This window comes from Stegastes partitus, unplaced genomic scaffold (genome assembly GCF_000690725.1).
Source record: "Stegastes partitus isolate 25-593 unplaced genomic scaffold, Stegastes_partitus-1.0.2 Scaffold256, whole genome shotgun sequence".
NCBI classification, from domain to species: Eukaryota; Metazoa; Chordata; class Actinopteri; family Pomacentridae; genus Stegastes; species Stegastes partitus.
In genome coordinates, this window is record NW_007577987.1 from 105641 (window position 1) to 125915 (window position 20275).

Sequence of the window (20275 nt, forward strand, 5' to 3'; positions counted from 1 at the left end):
TTTGATCTACCAGCTGGATTTTATTAGCAACACAGCCTCATAAAATCATCCAACAAATGCTAAGATACTGTAGAAATACTAAGGTCCAAGAGTGTGCATTGAGTTTGATATTAACATGAATAACATAAGATTTACATTTTCATTACAGGTATAAACATATCAGGAGTCAAATTCATGTCTAAATCTGTTCTTATGGATGTATCAAAGGCAGACAAGAGGCCTACTGTTTGTTTCAACACTGATGATTATGTTCTCCGCACACTTTCATACAATTTCTTGGTGTTTTCTAGACTACATATGCATAAATTAATTTTTTGCATCACAGAAGAGGTTTACATATACATGGCTATTAACTTATTGAGTTGGATGTAAGGCAGCAATCACCAACTCTGTTCGATCTACCTACAGTAACTTCAGTTTAAATACCTCACCGACTCTTACAGATAACTGGAGCAAAAAACAAACAAACAAACAAACAAAAAAAAAAGAGGCCTACAAGCCTGGCTACAATAACAGCTTTCAGAAAAGTGGGAATTAGCACCACTGATGAAGGAAATGTGAAGAAAGAGAGGAAACCAAATGTGATGGTGGGTGAGAAAAAGCTGACTTTATAAAGCAAGTGGATGTTGGCCATTTTACAGCTCTCATACAAAAGGCTTACAAAAACACCACAGACATACACACACACACACACACACACACACACACACACACACGTGTTCTCACGCCAGCTGAAATAGTGAATGACAGAGAGTGACGTGAAGGACAATGAATGATAAAATATTTTAAGGTGCTTTAACAATAGTTTTGTCGTCAGTGTCCGTACTTTGTGAAACACAAAATGAGAAATAAACGACAACAACAACAAAAAAAACACACAGATTGTATTTACTGAGCATGACAAGCTAAGATGGAAACTGCCAATTATCCCAAATAGCACACACACATGAACAGTGATACACTATCCACTCACTCTGACAACAGGGTTACAAGATGCCACATGTTTAGTGGAAAAACTGCAGTTACACGACTGGAGTTTTTCATGAAATGCCATCTCATCCTGCATCCGACTTAAATAAATTCAACATAAAACAACAGGACGCCTGGCAATCCTTTGCAGCCCATCAACTATCGTGTTATTTGTCACACTCAGAACCTACTACCTGGACAAAGACACTTGACAACAAAAGAACAATCCTCGAAATGTAGGTTAGGTGCTGTTAAAATATGTTTTAAAAAAAGCAATGTGGTGTTCCGTCCTTTCTAAAACCCTCTTATAACACGGTCTGATCAGCGTTCATCCTCTAATAAATATAATACCTAAAAGGTCAGTAACCTTTCTGCATACACTTTGCACACATGACTACGTCCCCTGAAGCCCCACAGTCAGTGGAACCTCTAGTGTGTAAAATCTGAAGTGAAATTTGAAATAAAACAAAACACAAATTTGTGTTCAAGGTTTTGTTAAAGTGCATCAATCCTAACGTGAAAACGACTGAACATCAAAACCAACGAGTTGAAAATAGTTCTTCTAATCTTCGACTACATGTTTAGAAAGCAAGTACAGCCGTGTCAGTGATGTTTTTCACCTTGTACAGAGGTTGAAATAATTGCTGATTATGATTAATAATGTCCCCAAATTCTTACCAACCAATTCAAACCTCGGGTCACACGTTACATTGATACATGCACAGTCTTTTCCACTTGTAACCGTGGTGCAGTCACATCCGTTTACCTGGCATCATGACGCTTGTCTGCAATTCCCAAAACACAGTTGACAGAACAGACCTGCTGACACAATACTGTTTTTACAACACTCTCTGCACTTTACGTCTTTGGGGATGTTTGTAAGTGAACACTGAAATGAACTGTAACAAGTGTTCTACAAATTTGAGATACTGCAGAAAAAGGAGGGAAAAAAAAAAAGTGATCTTGGTGATCTTACTGCCCTTAAACTGTTGAAATGTGGAAAAGCATCACCGCGGTCCTCCGGTATCCTTCCATCACTGTCAAAAGTTAAAGGTCGCTGACTGGAGCACAAATTTTGGGTTCTCCATGATAGAAAAATAAGGGTAAAAAGATAGGATTAAAAAACAATATTAGTTTTTATAGAAGTCTTCCATTAAAGATGGCTAGTTAGAGCTAAGTATTCTGTCTGTGTGAAGCTGACAAGCCACACATACACGCAAACACACAGATGTGCGGCAGGTCTCTGGTGATGTCCTGCGGGTGCTGTGCTGAGGGCGATGAACGTGTCACAGAAAAGGGACGGATGGGGTCAGGGGGAGTCTGGAATCATCATTATAGCTGCTTCACGTAGTTTCCTGGGAAGGTTCCAAACAGCTTGCTCCTTCGAGAGGTCCCTTCACAAACACAGAGCAATAAAAGGACATCATCAGAGCTTTAAACACTCAAACTTGGCTGGAGCAGTAGCTGCTATTTAAACACTTTGACTGACTGTCACTGCAGTCCATAAATCAGCCAAATGAAGATTGACAGTAACATCTAAAGATATTTTCAAGTGTTTTCTGTGAAGGTTAACACTGTCAGTGTCGGGAAATTACACTTAACCCTCTGATCCCCAAAACCTGCAATATGAAAGGCATGGTAGTGTTTAAAATAAAACAAAATTGCCAAAGTGACACCATTTATCAGAGCCACAAACTGAAAAACACAAAGAATTACTGCATTTTTAAATGTCCAGTGGTTTTGGATGACCCATCTGTGACGTGTTGTTCAACAGAGAAACTTAACTTACTTAAAACAATATATTTAATCAAAATCACTTTATTTTACACGTCTCATTTGGAAAATATGTAAAAAAAATAAAGCATTTGCACTAGATTCTGTAGAAAAAAAAATTACGCTCTCCTCAGCGCAACTGTGACCTCATTAATGACTCATGTGTGGCCAACAGGCACATTACAAAGATCCAGGGAGTTCTCAGCTGAACTGCAGGCTGTGCTTAGACGGAGCAAAAAGTACAGAAACAAATGACAAATGCACGTAGTAAAGCATCTATCATGTGAAGTCACCATATTTTTCCAGTACCGGTAACACATGTGGGCACCTGGAACAATGTTGTTGATGTTGACTTTTTGATTTTTTTTGTAAAATAAGTAATCAAGATGTTGAATGTTCTTTTTTAATGACTTTTCTAACTATGTCATACTATACAAAATACAATTTTGAGTTCTCTGTACCTCTAGTCATGGCTGTGGCCGTAGGGGTGCAGGACTTTATATTGCACATCTTAGGTGCACAACATTGACTTCCTTTTTTCTTTTTTCAGTCAGTGTATAAATGTAGGGTGGAACCACACTGACATCTAGTGGACTCAGTCTGTCTGTTGAGATCCCAGCAGCTCCAACCATATTACAAACTCTGCTACACTCAACTGCAATTTGACCTGCATATAAATAGACATGTTCTTTCTGATTGAGTCTTAATAAATGTGTATCTTCACAGTTTGTGTTTGTTTCACAATCATGTTTTATACACTAGAATCTACAAAGTATTTAGTAAAGCTTTAAGAAAGATGTATTAGAGCGAAGATGACAATATTCCTGCCTGACCATACGGCCAACGATGAAGTAAAAAGTGACAGTATAAAGAAGCATAAAATGAAAATTCTAAAGCAAGCTGCAAGTACCATGAAAATGCTCTTTAACACAGTACTTGAGCTTGAGGTGTAGTACGTTAACATTCTGTCTCTGTGTCGTCCTGATGAAGTGTGTAGGATTATCACATCTGTCTCTAAAAAGAATTACAATGAAAATAATACCCATTCATTTGTTAGTTGATGTATTTTCTCTTCTTACCAACAAACCAGCCATCATCGCACTTCTCCATCACATCAACAACGTCTCCTTCCCTCAGCTCCAGCTCGTCCTCGTTGCGAGGCATGTAGTTGTACAAGGCCTGGTACCTGAGTCAGAGAAACTGACGTGAATGATCCATGAAACACTGCACTGACAGTACTGAACAAAAAAAGAAGTCCTCTGTGTGTCCTACATCTCACTCTTTAGCTGGCAGGTTCATCCTCTGTACTCCTTTGCAACACAAATAATTTTATATGACATATTGAAATTGTATTGGTGTAGCTAGCTGATCACAGTCACTGCTTTCTAATTCTATATACACTTAAGCACAGAAAGACAACATGAGATTCCCACCAGTTAAAAAAAACAAACTATAAGAACAATCCGTTAATGAAAACAAGCACCACTTACGGGTCTCCTCCACCGTGGAGTGCATCTTGTACTAATCGCTGAGTTAGAGAAAGAGAAGAACACAGACGAATAATGAATCAAAACGTGTTATTTGTGCTGCTTTTGTCGAGTGTATGAGAAGAAAACACTTGTAATGTTCTCATGTATTACTTAGAGATAAAACAATTTCCCCTTTTCAAGAAGGGAAATTACACTGAATTGAGAAAACCAGCATACTTCAGTGTGCATGTTGTAAACTGTGTGGTGATCAGTCATGAATAACATGGTAATTTCTAATGATTTTCTTCCTGCACAGTGACTCGAGTGCAGCAAGAGCGTGGTTGAATGAAGACATGCCCCCCTACCCTTCGACCTCTAACGGGTGACAGATAGGACCTCCGGGACAAGATGGGGCTACGAGGAGGCTTACCGCCAACAACTGGATCCTGCTTAACAGGCAGAAAGACCAGAAGCAACACACCTATAATTTTCAACAGTATGCAAGTCAGCGGCCTTCACTACGAGCTGAACACACAGGCAGAAATTCTAATGACATGCTGTAAAACATCATCCTTCAAGATGCCGACGTCAGCGAAAATCTTCCTAATCATACCACAGTACAACCAACAGAAGCAGCTTACTCTTATTCACATTCAAGCGTGTTAGTGTCCAAAGCACACTGTAGTGTCAGCTCTATTAATCCTCCAACAGATTTCCATCAATCATTCAGTTCATTACAAATGTACATATTTCCTAAACAACGCACCAAAACACAAGAGCACTCGACTTACAATATTAAACTGAGAAACAACTGAAATAATTTCTTTTTTCTCCACACACCTGAAGCAAATACAGTCGTCCTTAAATGTATTCATATCCCTCCATTGAAGAAAAGGAAAAATTCACAATAGTTACTCAAACAACTAGAAACTGAAAAAAGTAATAATAAATAAAAATTTGCTAAATTATAATTCAGTGAAATGAGACATTGCTTTTGAGTTGTGGTTGAAAAAAAAAAGATTAAAAAAAACATAAAAATCAAAAATGTTCCAGACAAATGAGAGCACTTTGCTGATGAGCAGTGGACCAAAACACCTGTCAACAGGTGCAGAAGTCTGATTGAGAGTTACAGAAAACACTTGATTGCAGTGATTGGCTCAAACGGTTGTTTAACAAAATATTAGTTTACGGGTCCCATCATGTTTGCTTGCTTGTTTTTTGTTTTGTTTTTTTAATACTTCTGTTGAACCACAACTCAAAGCAATGTCATGATTTTCGCTAAATTTTATTTATTATTACTTTTGCCAATTTCTTATTTCAGTGGCAGCTGTTTTTTTCCTTCTTTAATGGGAGGGTGTGAATACATTTGAGGATGACTGTAATTAATCAGACAATTAACTTTTTTTTTTTTAAGCTTCACTTATCAACTTTAGTCTCAGCTCCACCAATCTCAACAGCACAACAGTTATTAGTTCTTAAAATCCTCGTCACCGCAAATGCGATCAAAACCAACCCCACCATCTCCACATTCCAGCTTTACCTTCACCTTGGGAGACCTACGTCCTGGATGGGGTAGAGCAGGGACAGTGGGGGGAGAGCGTGGAGTGGAGAGGGGAGGAGAGGCAGTTTTAGCGGGAGACGGGACGGGAGGGGGGAAAGGCGACCTTGAGACGGGGCAGGGCGTGACTGGAGTGGAGAGACTGGGAGAGCTTGGAGGGTGAGGGACAGAGCGCTGTGAGGGAAGGTCTGGAGAGGGGTGAGAGAAGTGGAGGGGAGGTGGTGAGACAGCCGGAGAGGCTGGAGGTACAGGCGATGTCGAAAGTTGAGGGAGGGATGGGGGCCGAGGGGAGGCAGGGGGACAAGGAGGGAGGATGCTGCGATCATGCTGTTGTGACCGGGAGAAAGGAGAAGATGGAGAAGAAGCAGAAGGCGGAGGAGGGGGGAGTGCGGAGGTCAGAGGTGGCGGTATGGAGGGTGAGGAGGGGCCGGGGTGAGGAAACTGTGTCAGAGTGGGAGGAGAGACTTCTGCCTATTGGGGTAAAGACACACACATGAATACTGAAGCTGAATCACATGATGATAACTTTAGAAATCCTTCAATGCTTGGTTTGTATTTTACTGAAACCCAGAATGGACATTGAGGAAAAAATCCAGACGAATTAATAACAAAAAAAAAAACAAAAATGAGAAAACTTTTGCATCATCTTGAGTAATATTTTACTTGTGCTGCATTTAAGACAAGTAATAAAAAAAGGTCATCTAATATAACAATAAAGAAAGAACAAAAACAACCCAAAACCTCATGAAGACAAATCTTTATCTGCATATTGTTATAAAATATGCAACTGTGTAAGTAAAGAACTACAGACTGTCAAAACCTTTCAGAAAATGATGCACTTCTCGTTGATATTCTAGTCCTATCATAATTTAACTCGTCAGCTGGTGATCTTTAAAGATTGAAGCATTCACGATTCCCCTCTGACTGCAACACACACATCATCTCGTACTTTACTTTGTCCTCACACTTGTTTCATTTGTCAGTTTGTAGCTTCCTCAGTTTAAAAATGAAGCTAACAAGTAAAATGAAGCTAGTAATTTCTTGAATTTATGGACTCCAGTTAGAAATTATGTCTTTCAGTTATAGTACTTTCCTATTTAAATGAACAATATTTAACATCTTTAACATTATCTGTTGGCCCACTTCACTACAATCCATCTCCACTAAACTCACTACACCCACCTCAACCTTCACTATGTTCTCACAACATATAGATATTAACTGATGACTCTGTTATATGGTGTCTTCGTTACCTGTAGATCAGTAGCCTGAGTGCTATGATCTTTTAGTCTAAAGTTTATCGAAAGAACAATCTACAAGTCAAATTTTTCTAAAATACAGTAAAACAAACATTTTCCTCAATGTCCCTTCCAGAGCCCTGTATCATGTTCAGACTCAACAGATGCAGCTCACACCATGCTCTACCTGTGGACTGAGTCTCTCATTTAAAACTCTAACGTCCTCCTCGTTGTCCTCTCCAGCTTCATCCTCTTCCTCAATGAACAACTCAGTGTATCCTTTTTGTTTTACTGACGGTGGTCTCTGAGACTCAAACGGCTGCTCCTTTACAGTTTTCGACTGCTCTCCTAACAGAATGGATAGCGGCTCCACTGCTACCGGCTTGTGAAGCTGAACTTCTAACCGAACACCGCCAGCTGAGTCGCTTGCTGGAGCTACTGCTGGCTGACGGGATTCTTTGGCGTTCAGCGGTAGCCATCTGCTCTGAGATTCAGCGGTCGGCTGGGCTGGTGGAGAATCTACTGGATACAATCTTAAAACGTCCTCTGTGCTGCTGGATCCATCCAGAATCATGGACAGCAACTCGTCGTAAGGGTCGCTTACTCGCAACTCAATGTCAGGGGTTTTGCTGCTTTTGTTCACCGGCACTGTGGACCCGTGCTGTCGTGGAAGCTGTGTGGGCGACTTAATTGGCCCTGACACTGCGCAGGACGAAACCTTTGGCTTAGTAATGAATGTTTCGGGTGCTTCAGTGATATGTAACCCCGTGGCACTGTTATATGGAAGTGAAGAGTCATGAAGTGGAGAGGAGAATGAGGAATAAGGGGCTGGGGGAGGAGGTGGAGGAGGAGGAGGAGGAGGAGGAGGAAGCGGAGTAGGCTGGGAGAAAGACTGGACAGGTGTGGTGTGACCTAAACTAAGGGTCCCCTCTTTAAAGGTGGGGGTTCTGGAAACTGCCTGAGGTGAAAGGGCGAGGCTTTTTTGTGATGGCACAGGGGAGCGCGCCTTAGGCTCCTGAGCATTTAGGAAAGGTGTGAGGTCGGCGGGGAGAGGAGGCGGTGTGGGCGGTAGAGGGGTGGTTGTGAGGGAGCGAGCTTGAGGGGACGCTGGTGGTTCCATGGTGAGGGAGAGCCACTCGCTGGTGACAGCTTGCAGGTCAAGCCTTCTCAAAGAGGGGTGAGGAGAGGGGAGGTCACGGGTGGTGGAAGATGGAGGTAGATGATAGAAAGGCTCCATGAAAGTAAAGTGAAAAAGAAGGAACAGAGTGTGATTTATAAAACTGGAACAGAGAACAACCGGGTGTGTTTTCTGTGTGTGTGTGTTTTCCCTTTTCAAGGCCAAGCTGTGTCTAATAAGATAAAAATGCTGAATTTACTCTGGCATGCAGATTTATGTATTTATTTAAATATATTCACACATAAACAACGATCTAACTTCAATGGAGGCGTGTTACTTTTTGAGGATGTAAAATATGTTTGGCATTTGTGGCATTGGTTATTAACCAACACCCCAAAACCCCAAAGCCATAAATAAATTCATTTTTAAAGCAACTGAAAGTGCTTTATTGTTTATAACTTCAAAGCTATTTTAGATGATAAGGTCTATGATGTAGGTTTATTGTTTGCTATCGTCTAAAGAGTGAGTGAGTCCTCGACTTTCTTACCTTGATGGGTGTGGAGCTTGGTGTCCTGTTGCCAGGGTAACCATGTGAATCTATGTGGTGGGAGGAGCTCTTGGACGGGGAGCGTTTGACGATGTCAACGTAGGACACAGGAAAGATGCCCTGTTTGGTTGTGTCTGGGATCTTCCCCTCATACCAGTTCTGATCTACCTGCCTGATCACAATCACTCTCTCACCCTGCACACACGCAACACATCCAAAATATACACATCATTTATAACTGCAACACAGCTCTGTTGTAAGGAACAAAACTCTACAGTGCTACCTTTCACATACTTCTTATGTTTTTTTCTTTTACATGATCATAGCATCTTTAGAGTGATCAACTTTTTCCAAAGGCCTATGGTTTATCTTTAGAATATTGTTGGTCTCAGAGAAAACTGTGCAGCCTGTGTGAATTTCAAAACATGTAACCATCCACAGGGAGGCTGTGTACGATGTACTACTAACTACTACTTTATGTTTTTTAAATGCCACACATGAGGATACAATTTGAATCCTTTTTTGATGAAACATCTAACCAGTGTAGCACTTATTACATCAAACATATAATAAATACTTGGTATAACCTTAAAACTGATTACTTTAATATTTCAACCCGTGGATTCTAAACAGTTACTGGAAACATTTTTGTTATTGTTGCACTTTTATTCACTGTGATCTCATTTTTCATTAAAAAAAAGTAATATAAAATCCTGTACCTCTATGAAAACAACACAACCATGGCCAGAAATAGACAGAAATGTTCTCTGGGCAACCTAACACAATTATATTGCCAGGAACAAATAAGAATAAAAAACAAAGGAAAAAAATAACATTTCTTTGATTACTTATTTTACAAAAAAATGTAAAATAAATAGTGTAATATCAGGTACAACATTTTTCCAAGTGCCCAGAGGTGTGACTGAAAAACCAGTTACTCTACATACTATAGATATTTTACGACTATTTATTGTTTTTATTTGTTGCCATGCTCTGCTCCATGTAAACAAAAGTCCCTACATTTTTTCACATGACAATAAGTTGAAGATGAGTCATTAAAGGCTTCATGGTTTTCCCAAGGGGTGCAGAGTTTAGATTTTTAGAATAACATAGTTAGAGCAAATGGTTTCTTTTTGTCATTTTAAAAAAATTTTTTTTTAGTGAATATTTAAATGATGCATGTATGAGGAAGCAATTTTGATGCATTATCACGATTGCCACAGATGAATAGGTCAAGAACTGTCACAAACTTCTTTTTTTTCCCCATCAACACTCTCTGGCTCTGATAAATGATGTAATTTTGGCGATTTTTTAAAAAGACATGAGTTTTAAACCTGCTATTGGATTTTGGGGCTCAGAGGAGTTAACTACATCTGAATGCTGACTTTCTATTTGTTGATGTTAAATTACTTCAAAACTAGCAAATCAGCTTAAATTTTAACAAATAATAAAATACAACACAAACATCTTATCAAAATTTTGGAATCAGCTTTTTATACACATGCAAACATAAAATACTGAAGCTACCTTTCTTAGCGATAGCTCCACGTTGGTGTCAGCATTGAAGTTGTAGCGTGCCACTGCTTCTCCAATCTCTCTGACATGCGCTGGGGGAGGAGGACGGATTGGCTGCTGCTTCTCTGCGGACGGCATTTTCTGTGTGTGTGTGAAAAACAAATGCATGTATTATGGAGAAGGAGATCAGCATTTAAGTACGAAGACGATGATGCACACACACATACAGCATTCGGCACAGACATATCAGCATCGCACTCACCTCTACGTATGATATAGGGAATATTCCCACCCGTCCCCGGTGTTCTCCTTCATACCAGTTAGTATCTATCTGCCTGATGATGTTCACTGCATCCCCCTTTTTAAATGTCAGCTCCCTGTAACACAGTTGTATCAGTGAAGAGTGTTTGCATGCAAGCTTGATCCGCCGCATAGACGCAAGGAAGACATGAACTGAACAAGACGCCGTCACTGCTACAGCACTTAATGTAATCAAGCATCTGTGAGAGTGTCAGCCACTAAAGCAGAGTAAAGTAGGACTCAGCACTGCAGAAATGAGCTTTATTCATGCATGCACGTAAAGACTGCAAAACAGAAATCAGTTAAAGCCATCCAGGTGGAATGATAAAATGTGAAAATGAAGTTTTCTTAGAATGCAACAGAAATTGTATGGAAGCGAAGCTATACAATACAACGATAACACTTAATGCAGCATGTTGAGATGTATTGATGTGCAGTTCCAGCTTCGTGCCTTTAAGTTTGGCTTCCTTGTACGTGCCGTGCACTGTCAATTTACTGTACTTACTTAGCAGTTTGTGCCTTAAAATCATAAATGGCTCTCGCAGGCTGTTTCTGATGGAGGAGAGAGAACAGAATAAGTTGTGTCATCTGTTTATGGGAGACCTAGAAGAGCGGAGTGAGAGAAAGAAAGCCGGCAAGCATTACCAGGTATAACATAAGAGACAAACATGATCTACTTAGAAAATGAATGACCAGCTTTCATTGTGCTGAACTACTGGGAAATTAAAGACAAAGATATTAGCTTGCTCTGAACTGTTTTTGTGGCGACAACTAATTATTCCATTCATTACACAGTATTTAAGTGTAGCATGTTGCCATTTGTAAAATCTGTCAGCTGGGTCAAAGAAAAAATGATGAGTTTCTTAATGCTTCAGTGTGGAGTTGAGAATAGTAGTAACCAGTTTCAATGTAGTACCTCTCTGTCAGGAGTAGGTCTTCTACTCTGAGGTGTGTGGCGTCCATCCATGGTGGAATAACTCCTGGAGACATCCTGGTCTGTGATTGGCAGAGACACATGAAAAAGTTTACAAGAGTTACCTTAGTAACTGTCATGCCCCATGATTACCTACAACATGAAAAAAAACAAAGTGATTTGGGAAAGTATTGAATGATACAGTGATGATGCCATTCCAACGGGTGAATGAAGGAATGAAAGCTCAGGTCAAAAATAGGTATGTTTTTATTTCCATTTCATAGGAAAAAACACGGTGATCGGACTTGTCCCACAATATAGCACATGCAATCCTACAAAAATAACTGGATCACAAAATGAAACACAGATCAAAAATTATGACAACAACACAAACATACAAGCAAATGGCTTGAGGGAAAGAAAATAGGGTGATTCCATAAATTTTCAAAATAGACAAATGATACAACCAAAAGAATAATCAGTTTTTAAAAAAAGGAGTATTTAACTTAATGTACTCCAACCAACAACCCCGTCTCTGAGAAATCACACTGGAAACAGAAAATACCTTTTAAAAGAAGTATAACTGTGAGAGGATCCTGTTCTCAAAATATTTATAGAATGAGGAAAAGTTAATGTAATTGCAAATAAGTTGATCCACCCGTAGTGACGACAGCATCATTAAACTATTTGAAGGGAAAGATTGTGGTCTGCTTTAACACAGAAGTCCACCGTGAGTTAATGTACTTCCTCACAATTTCTCTAAAACCGCAATGTTATTTTGTTGCCTAAACTTTACCACAGAGTGTCGACGTGAACTCGGCCCCTGGAGTGAGAGTGGATTGCTTTTTGTGCCCGAACCCTGATGCAGTTCATAAATGGGGCATTTATTCATTAAAAACAAAGAAACAAAGAAACAAAAAACAACATACAGCCAGTAATTATGCTACACCCAAAAGTAACTGGGAAACCAGTGTACTTGTATAGAAAGCTAATTCCTTGGAGACAGGGTTGCAACCAGAGTAATACACTGTAAATTCTCAAATATTTTTTCTCAATGGCAGAGAAAACTGGGCCTTTATTTGATACAATCTCCTGTATTATCTGTACGGGATTCTTAGTATCTTGAGAAACCTCTGTTTTCTGAACTGCTCCTGTATAATTTCCTATTTCCACCAGCACAATAAAAATTTCATGTCTTACTTACAGGACCACTCTGTTGCTCTGATCTTTTATCCACTTATATTGTTCTCCCTCATTATTAAATTCCAATAGGTTGCAGTTTGCCGCCGTTTTGTTCAGCATTATGCACCTATTTCAATCAAACTCCACATTTTAAGCAGGGAGTGTTTAGTTTCACTGACATTACATAGAACAAACAAAGGGCCAGATTTTACTTGAGAATTTACAGTAAATGGGTCTTAATGAATGTCATTATAAATAAAAGGAAAAGCACAGTAATAAAAGTGTCTGCAGACCAATGAGGAGGATTGGGCAGCAAGCGCAGGCAGGACTGAAAGAGACACTGGAGTGAATGTATGTGGATGCACACCTGTATTCATGTATTTATGTACGTTTACATGCATGTGCAAAAATGTGTAGGTATGACCGACCACAATAAAAAGTGAATGAGAGTGTATTTAAAGTGTAATATGTGTATTATCTCCACCTGAATAACAGAGACCATTTCCATTGCCCTGATCCTCTCCATATTCATTATTGTTTGAGGTCTCCAAGTGTCGTCCGTAACAGGCACTGATCGGTGACTGTAGCCGCGGTGTGGAGGGCTCCCCTCTATATGAGGCATACCCAGTGGGGCTCCCATCCGGGTACAAAGATGCAGAGGAGTGACCCCCGTGCCAACACCCTCTCCTCCCCCGCAACGAGGAGCTTCGTTCAGGCACATTTGGCAGCAGTTCAGCCAGGATTCTCCTCAGGATGCTATCATCAGGTGCCCTAGTGTTTCTGTGGCCTCTCTCTGCTTGAATGTGCTCATATATGTCTCTCAAGGCCGCATCTAGTGCTTCATAAATGGCCTGCTTGGACTTGGGTCTGCTACCTCGACCTCCGCCACCATTGCTTCTTCTGGAGGTAGGTGGTGAGCCCTTTTTCCTGCGGAAAGGCACTGGGCTGACTAAGAAGGCCAGCTTGGACATCGCTTGCTGGGACTGTGAGCTCTGGATTTGGGAATGGCTGCTGCGGCTCTGCTGTGAAGGTCTCTGGTGCTCCTGCCGCGCTCGTTCTCTCTCATGGCGAAGCATGGTTGTGAAACGGGTATATGAGGCTGGGCAGCGGCCTTTGCAGGTGCTGATGAGGTGGCGGTGTTGGTAGCCCTGGGTCTGGCTGAGACTTTGGTGACCAGAATGATGGTGGTGATGGTGGTGGTGATGACGGAGGTGGTGATGGTGAAGGGTGGAAGAGCCGTACAGGCTCTCAGAGGAGGTTAGTGAGCAATGGTCAAAGTCACTCTCACTGCAAAATGAGGAGCCCTCCACCTGGATGAAATCACTGAGGTCAGATGCAACAGCGTCTTGTTCGCTGTCTGAATAGTCGGGGTTGGCTTGTGGGCCTTGGGGAACTGGAGGAGCAGGAAAGGAGCGGCCACGGCCAGGCTCTGGCCCAACACGAGGCTGGCCCTCAGGTGGGCTACGAGGTCGATGCAAATGAGCCATGGTATGAGGTGCGGTTGCACTGTTGCCATTGTTGTCTTCTTCTAGTAAAGACTCTATAGAAAAGCGGCGTTTTGGAAAACTGGGTGTGCCACCACCACCACTGCTAGCTCGAGATGATGAGCCGCCTGGTGTGGTGGTGCCTGAAGGCACCTCACTGTCACCCAAGTTTGGCATGGATTTGGACTTCTGAATAAGACGTTCATATTCAGAAATTCGGTTTGGCACCATATCACGTGGCACTTCCACACCCCAAGAGGGTGTCCAAGGAGAGAGGCGATGCCGATGCAGATGAGGTTGGCGCTCTAGTTCCAGGATGCGAGCACGGACTGAGCGGATGACTTCAGATGGGATGAGGTGAGCTCGATCAATCTGGTGCATCTTACGATAGAGCTGGAGAAAGCCCGGTGAATCATGTGCCCGTCGACGGTGGAGCCGAGGCAGTGAACGAGTGGAGGTTGATGCTGTTGAGGGAATCCCGTCACACACCAATGACCCGGCGCTTTCTGAGCGGGTGGCATTGCGCCCACCTGAGCCAGTATGCCCATCATTGAGTAAGTCATCACAACTCCGTGACTTGAGCTTGCCAGGGGAGGGTGGCACCTCCTCGGCACTGCTCCATGTCTCAGCATCCCGATGTTTTCCCTTCCAACTGTTCTTACAGCAGACGGACTGTCTTGAGGAAGAGTTGCCTTCCTGGTTGGCGTCCTCGTGGCAATGGACAGGGTCAGGAGGGACAGGGGGCAGTAAGGGCTGCTGATAAGGACCTGAGGAGGTCAAACTGTTTGAATACATGTTGCATGCGTCCCCACCTTTCAGATGTCCAATACAGAGCAGCGTGGTAAAAGAGAAGAAGGAGGAAAGCAGGTTAAGCAATAATACCCAGCAAAAGGGTGCAAGAGCTGGGGAGAGGGAGAATAATTAGGAGAGAAAAGGGTGGGAAAATGAAGGCTTTTTTCTTCAGACTGCCACAATCGATGAACTTAGGATCACATCAATCAGACACCATATTGTGAAAAAGACACCAAAATCTTAGATTTTCTGGTGGTGTGATAAGAACAGTACACATGTAAGACCAGGAAAAAGAAGGGAAAAAGAAAAACAGAGAGACAAAAAATGTATTAATAGCAAAAGCTATGCTTCTGTATATGTTTGTGTACCTTTGGCTCTCGAGGGTGAGGATGGTGAGGAACGAATGACAGGTTTCTTTAAGCTGCTGCTGGGTCTGTAGGCATCCACTGGTTTAGGGGAAGTTGCAGCTCTGCTCTGAGACTGGGCATTCACTTGGGAACTTGACGGCTCAGACTTCCTTCTCTTCCTGTAGTCGCTGGCAGCGCTAGAACACAGACGATCATTTTCAGAGCACTGTACACTAGTGAATGCACTTTGCAGACAGCAAATTAAATTTGGGCACTATAAATATCTTGTGAGTGCATTTTTTTTTACTATCTTTCCAGTGTCATCAGTACTTACAAACTCATTATAGCAAAACATCTATTAAATTATAACCAAGCAAATTGTTTATTTAATTACCTCTTTTCTGAACCTTGCTGGGACAAATTGATAGTACAAATTCTGCTACTGCTGACCAAAAGACTTTGTGTTACAACATCAGGGATGTTTATGTTTTTTAATAATCATTTACAGTCACAAGAGAATGTCACTTTTTGAAATCCTTGAACACATTTTAAGTGTCTCCATGAGCATCTTAATAAAAATCTGTAAATTATTCTTGTGTTCAGTACAGCAGTTAGTGCAACTTTTCTGTTTCAAAATGTCTAAAAAAAAACCTATGTGGGATTTCTATTCAGAACAAACACACTTAATGTCCCTTACATGAATTACATGGCTTATTCATCACATCCCTATTCTGCCCTTTCTATTCACCGAAGAAAATGCGACTGAATAAGCAGGCCATTGCTGAAAGGGAGCGGGACGAGGGGAGGAAGAGGGGGGCTGAGGGAAGGATAGGAGGTGAAGGGCAGAATCAATAGGTTGGCTGGGTTAATTTATTCTGGCTCAGCTAGTGAGAAGGAGAAGCAAAGCGTCCTGTCATCAGCGACAAAAGCAAATAAAGACCAACACTAATCCTTGCAAGTCATCATTATTAGCAGACACGGGATATTTGCACCAGAGACAAGGCAAGACAGAGCCGAGTTTTGATACTATGCTGAATCACAACAAGGACGACTGCTGTTAAGAGGATGGGGGAGGGGGATGGAGCTGATGCAGAAGAAAATAAAAGAAACAGCAGTTACCTTGCAGGTCTCTCTGGAGGCTTGTCAGCAGGAGCGATGTGAAGAGATGTCTGAAATTGGGCAGACAACAAAAGACAAAAGTGAGCGCTGCGCGAACAAAGACTTGGGGCAGAGCAGCTTACAATGCACAGCCTGCATGCGGTTGTTGCTGTGCCACACTCAAAACACTCCCCCTGCGTAAGGTGCGATAGATGCTGGTTCCACATGGCACACCTGACCACGAAGAGGCCTATTGCTGCACGCGCTGAAGAGAAATTTCTGGTCTCTTTTAGGCTGCTGCTGGATGATGGCAAAGGTGATATATCGGAAGATGTATTGAGCTCAGCTCAGGGGGCAAATGTTGCCCTGCAAAACCTGGCGTGGATCATCTGGAATGGGTCTTAGCAGTAAACACATTTTCATGCTCTTAACTGCAAAAGTGAAGTGCAAAATGCTGATCATCAATTCCAATCACACAATAAGGCAGGAAACAGAAAAAAGATTTCCACAAAATCTTTAGCCCAAAAAGAAAAAAAAAAAGATATCTCAATCTTAATTTCATCAGAAAAAAGATTTAAGCAGAAAATGATTTAAAAATCTTGCATCTTTATTCTATATAGTACATTCAGCAGATTTTCATGCATTCCCAAGTGAACAGACAGATAGCATTTCAAGGCTATGTGTTAGAAAAGCTTCACAATGCAACATCTCACTGATCTTCCAGTAAATGGCCGGCATGTTGTTCGTGCTACACTACATTGCATAAGATTAAGGCAATTATGTTTTATATCTCTCTTAACAGTCTAGATTTTGATTCTTGTGACTGGTTAGAAGATAAATTGTGAGATTAACAACACAACTGGAACACTCATGAATGTGAGATTACCTCAATGCGCTGGCGAGCGGAGATGTCTGGATTATAATCCAGCCGTTTTTTAGGAGGCTTGAGCCCCAAGCAGCAGCAGTGAGCAGGAAGGGGAGGAGAAGAGGAGGAGGAGGAATAGGAGGAAGGTGAAGATGAGGTGAAGGAGGAGAAGCAGTTGTGACATCATGGGGAGAAACCAAAAAACAAGAAACATGTGGAGAAAGTGACACCCGTTAGAGACTCTGAGTAACCAGAGATGGACTAGTTCACAAGTATTGCACATGTGCTTTACTTGTACAATGGACACATGTGCACTCACTCAATACACACTAACAAGCATTTACTGACAAACACGCACACAGCTACACACATTACATATTCCTTCACAACCACATTCTAATGTCAGCTGCTGACACTTTGTTCTTAGGCTAATCTCAGAATAAAACTGAAACCACAGGTTGGTAATGCTACCACATCAACCTTTATACCACAAACACATACTCACACAAGTGCACCCACGTAGCACACACACATGCAGAGTGTAAGAACAAGCTGTAAGCTGAAAGCCAAGTGAAGCGCAGGCTGCAGTGTTGAGTATTTGAGAGTGCAATAAACTGCACTATCAGATGCTGTGATTTAGTATTTTACCAGTGCAAATAAACTAGTGCTCAATCTGTTGGTCAGAACATATTGTGACTTGTCACCTCAATTACACTCAAACACTGAACATAGTGTGAGATTCTGTCCCCACTGGATCAGTCAGTGCACGTAAGGAAACCATCTACACTCTAAGGGCTTATTCAGTGATGTGAAACATTGAAAATGTTGCAGGTAAAAATTTCAACACACAGCTGAACGTAGCTTTGAGATGACAAAAAGCCATGCCAGCTCCATATCTGAAATTTCCACCTGAACATTTCAAATAAGCCCAGCAAGCCATCACCTGATGTCATGCGCTAGCATGGACAGAGGCATGTCCTCATGACACTTTGTAAATCAGTCAGGTTGGGGTAATTTGATCTCACATCTGTGGCTAGAGGCAATCCCTTCCCGAAGCCACAAGGACATTATTACCACCTACTTCCAGCAGAGGGCACTAAAGCCTTAGCTTGTAGACACGCAGAGCATTCCTCCATACTACACAAAGTGGAGATAAACAAAGTACTAGCAGGCATGAATACATGATCAAATGAATAAACACGCTAAATACAAGTTTGATGAACTGCTCTGATGTTGAAGAAACTGCACAGACAGTTTTCTTATGACAGTGATTGCTATAGCAAAATGATAAAATATATCAATAGAAAATAATTCATTGCATGTTTATTGATATGTCTGTGTAGATCCTCAGTCATCCAGGCCATGACAATCCAAAGTGCTTCAGCTGATGGATTCTTGAGGACATTTTACCTCCTATCAAAGTTCTGAACTGAAGAAGCCTCTTCAATGAGAGGTAAAACATCTTTATAAATCAAAAAGACAATTCCAGTTGCCTTCTAGTAAAGGATATCTGTTAAAGTTATGATTTACTGACTGACTGTTCTGTGTAGTTTTACCAGCCTGGAAGTCAGGTCATGTAAAAATCTGGAGCACACTGCCTCTTAACCACTTTTCCTGTGTATTTTTTTGGACAAAATGAAAAAACGAACCAACTGAAATAAAAGTGTCCAGGTTTGTGTATGAACATTTCAGTGCCTGCTAGTCACCAGACCAAAAACCCCAGCCACACAGAGACATATCACAACCTGTCACAAGGGTGCGTGTGGGGAGGGGGGAAGTCACAGCACCAAACAAGTACCACATGCCCAAACAACTAGCCCCACCCAGCCTAATGGTGTAGACGTTTAAAAAAAGTCATGGGTGGGGTGGAGAAAGTGGGTGGATGCCTATGGCAGGGTTGTGGTTGGGGGAATAGCTAGGCCCTGACTTACCGGCCGCCCAAACTCCAGCTCGGAAAAGAACTTATACCAAGGCTCGTTCTCTAAATCTATGTCATCATAGGTCTGAGAAAGCATGACAGTGACAGAGAGGAGAAGTAGAAAAAGACAGAAGAAAGGAAGTGTGGAAAAGAGTCACACACAAAGAGAGACATGGACCTCATGGTTAGGAATGGGCAAAGGTGGCACAGGGAGATGGACACAGAATGAACCAGGATGAAGATTTTGACTGGCTCATGGGAACAACCGACGACACAGAACCCATTTACCATGAGAGGTTCACTTCTACAGGACGGTGGCGGTAGCATGGCACCGCAGTCAGCCAGCTGAGTGCCACACTCTACTCCAAATGGGGCTCAGGCTAAGTGTCACATTTTTCCTAATCATAACTGTAAAATACCTCATCGGGGTAAACATAGTGACCATGCTTTTTGTGCTGCTCTGTGCCTTTTTAAATAACTTAGAGAGCAAACAAAACATTATGAGAGGACAGCACCATGAACCACTTCACTGTCTTTGAAGTTCATATTTCTGAGTAAAGAACATGAATGTATTCTTTTTCTTCTAATATCTGTTAAAGAACTTTTTATATCACCTTGTGTTTCTTGAACATTTGAATGTGTTTTTATAGTATGTCTTACATAAAGTACTGTGAATTGTCTGGTTGTTGAATGGTGCTGAACAAATAAACTTGTCTTGTGACACAAATCTGTCACATTATCCTCCTGTAGTCAAACTTACTAACATTTAACCCACAATGTCTCACAATGCAGATACTTGTAAATGTGGATCTACAAATGTTCCATTTGAGTTCAGGATTTAGCTGCATATTTTTTCCACACAGTGTTGCCTTATTAAATACAAAATATTATTGGTCAAACATAGTGTGTCCTGCAATACTCTGCATGCATGACTTGTACATGTTGGACCAAGTGCCTTCAGGAAGTGGAAGGTCATCTCTGTTGATGTCACATGAGAGATAATATCCCGCTCTTCCTTTGTGTCACAGAGCGATGCATTTTCATATCAACCTAGCCTGTAATAAAATGACATGATATATATTTTCATGCAACAAATTAGACCAGCGTGCCAAGACACTGGCTACCACTGTGCAGCAAGTTAATCAGCTGCTCTTTGCTGTTGTAAGCTTAAACAAAAAGCATAGCTTCAT

The 20275-nt window shown here is 41.5% G+C and overlaps 1 protein-coding gene across 2 annotated transcripts in view; it reads right to left on the minus strand.

Moving 5' to 3' along the window:
* Positions 1–20275, minus strand: part of LOC103357490 (sorbin and SH3 domain-containing protein 1) — a 50677-nt gene continuing 30402 nt past the window's right edge. Inside the window, exons 13-27 of one of the 2 annotated variants that reach the window (XM_008282074.1) lie at positions 19099–19170; positions 17189–17245; positions 16324–16373; positions 15226–15401; positions 11403–11482; positions 10992–11038; positions 10449–10563; positions 10199–10327; positions 8672–8866; positions 7195–8238; positions 5752–6240; positions 4577–4660; positions 4233–4270; positions 3822–3928; positions 1–2363 (exon numbers count right to left, since the gene is read on the minus strand). In XM_008282074.1, the coding sequence (XP_008280296.1) occupies positions 2302–2363; positions 3822–3928; positions 4233–4270; positions 4577–4660; positions 5752–6240; positions 7195–8238; positions 8672–8866; positions 10199–10327; positions 10449–10563; positions 10992–11038; positions 11403–11482; positions 15226–15401; positions 16324–16373; positions 17189–17245; positions 19099–19170 (2745 nt within the window). In that variant the 3' untranslated portion in view covers positions 1–2301. The remainder of the gene's footprint in view (positions 2364–3821; positions 3929–4232; positions 4271–4576; positions 4661–5751; positions 6241–7194; positions 8239–8671; positions 8867–10198; positions 10328–10448; positions 10564–10991; positions 11039–11402; positions 11483–15225; positions 15402–16323; positions 16374–17188; positions 17246–19098; positions 19171–20275) is intronic. The other variant, XM_008282073.1, reaches the window with a different exon arrangement.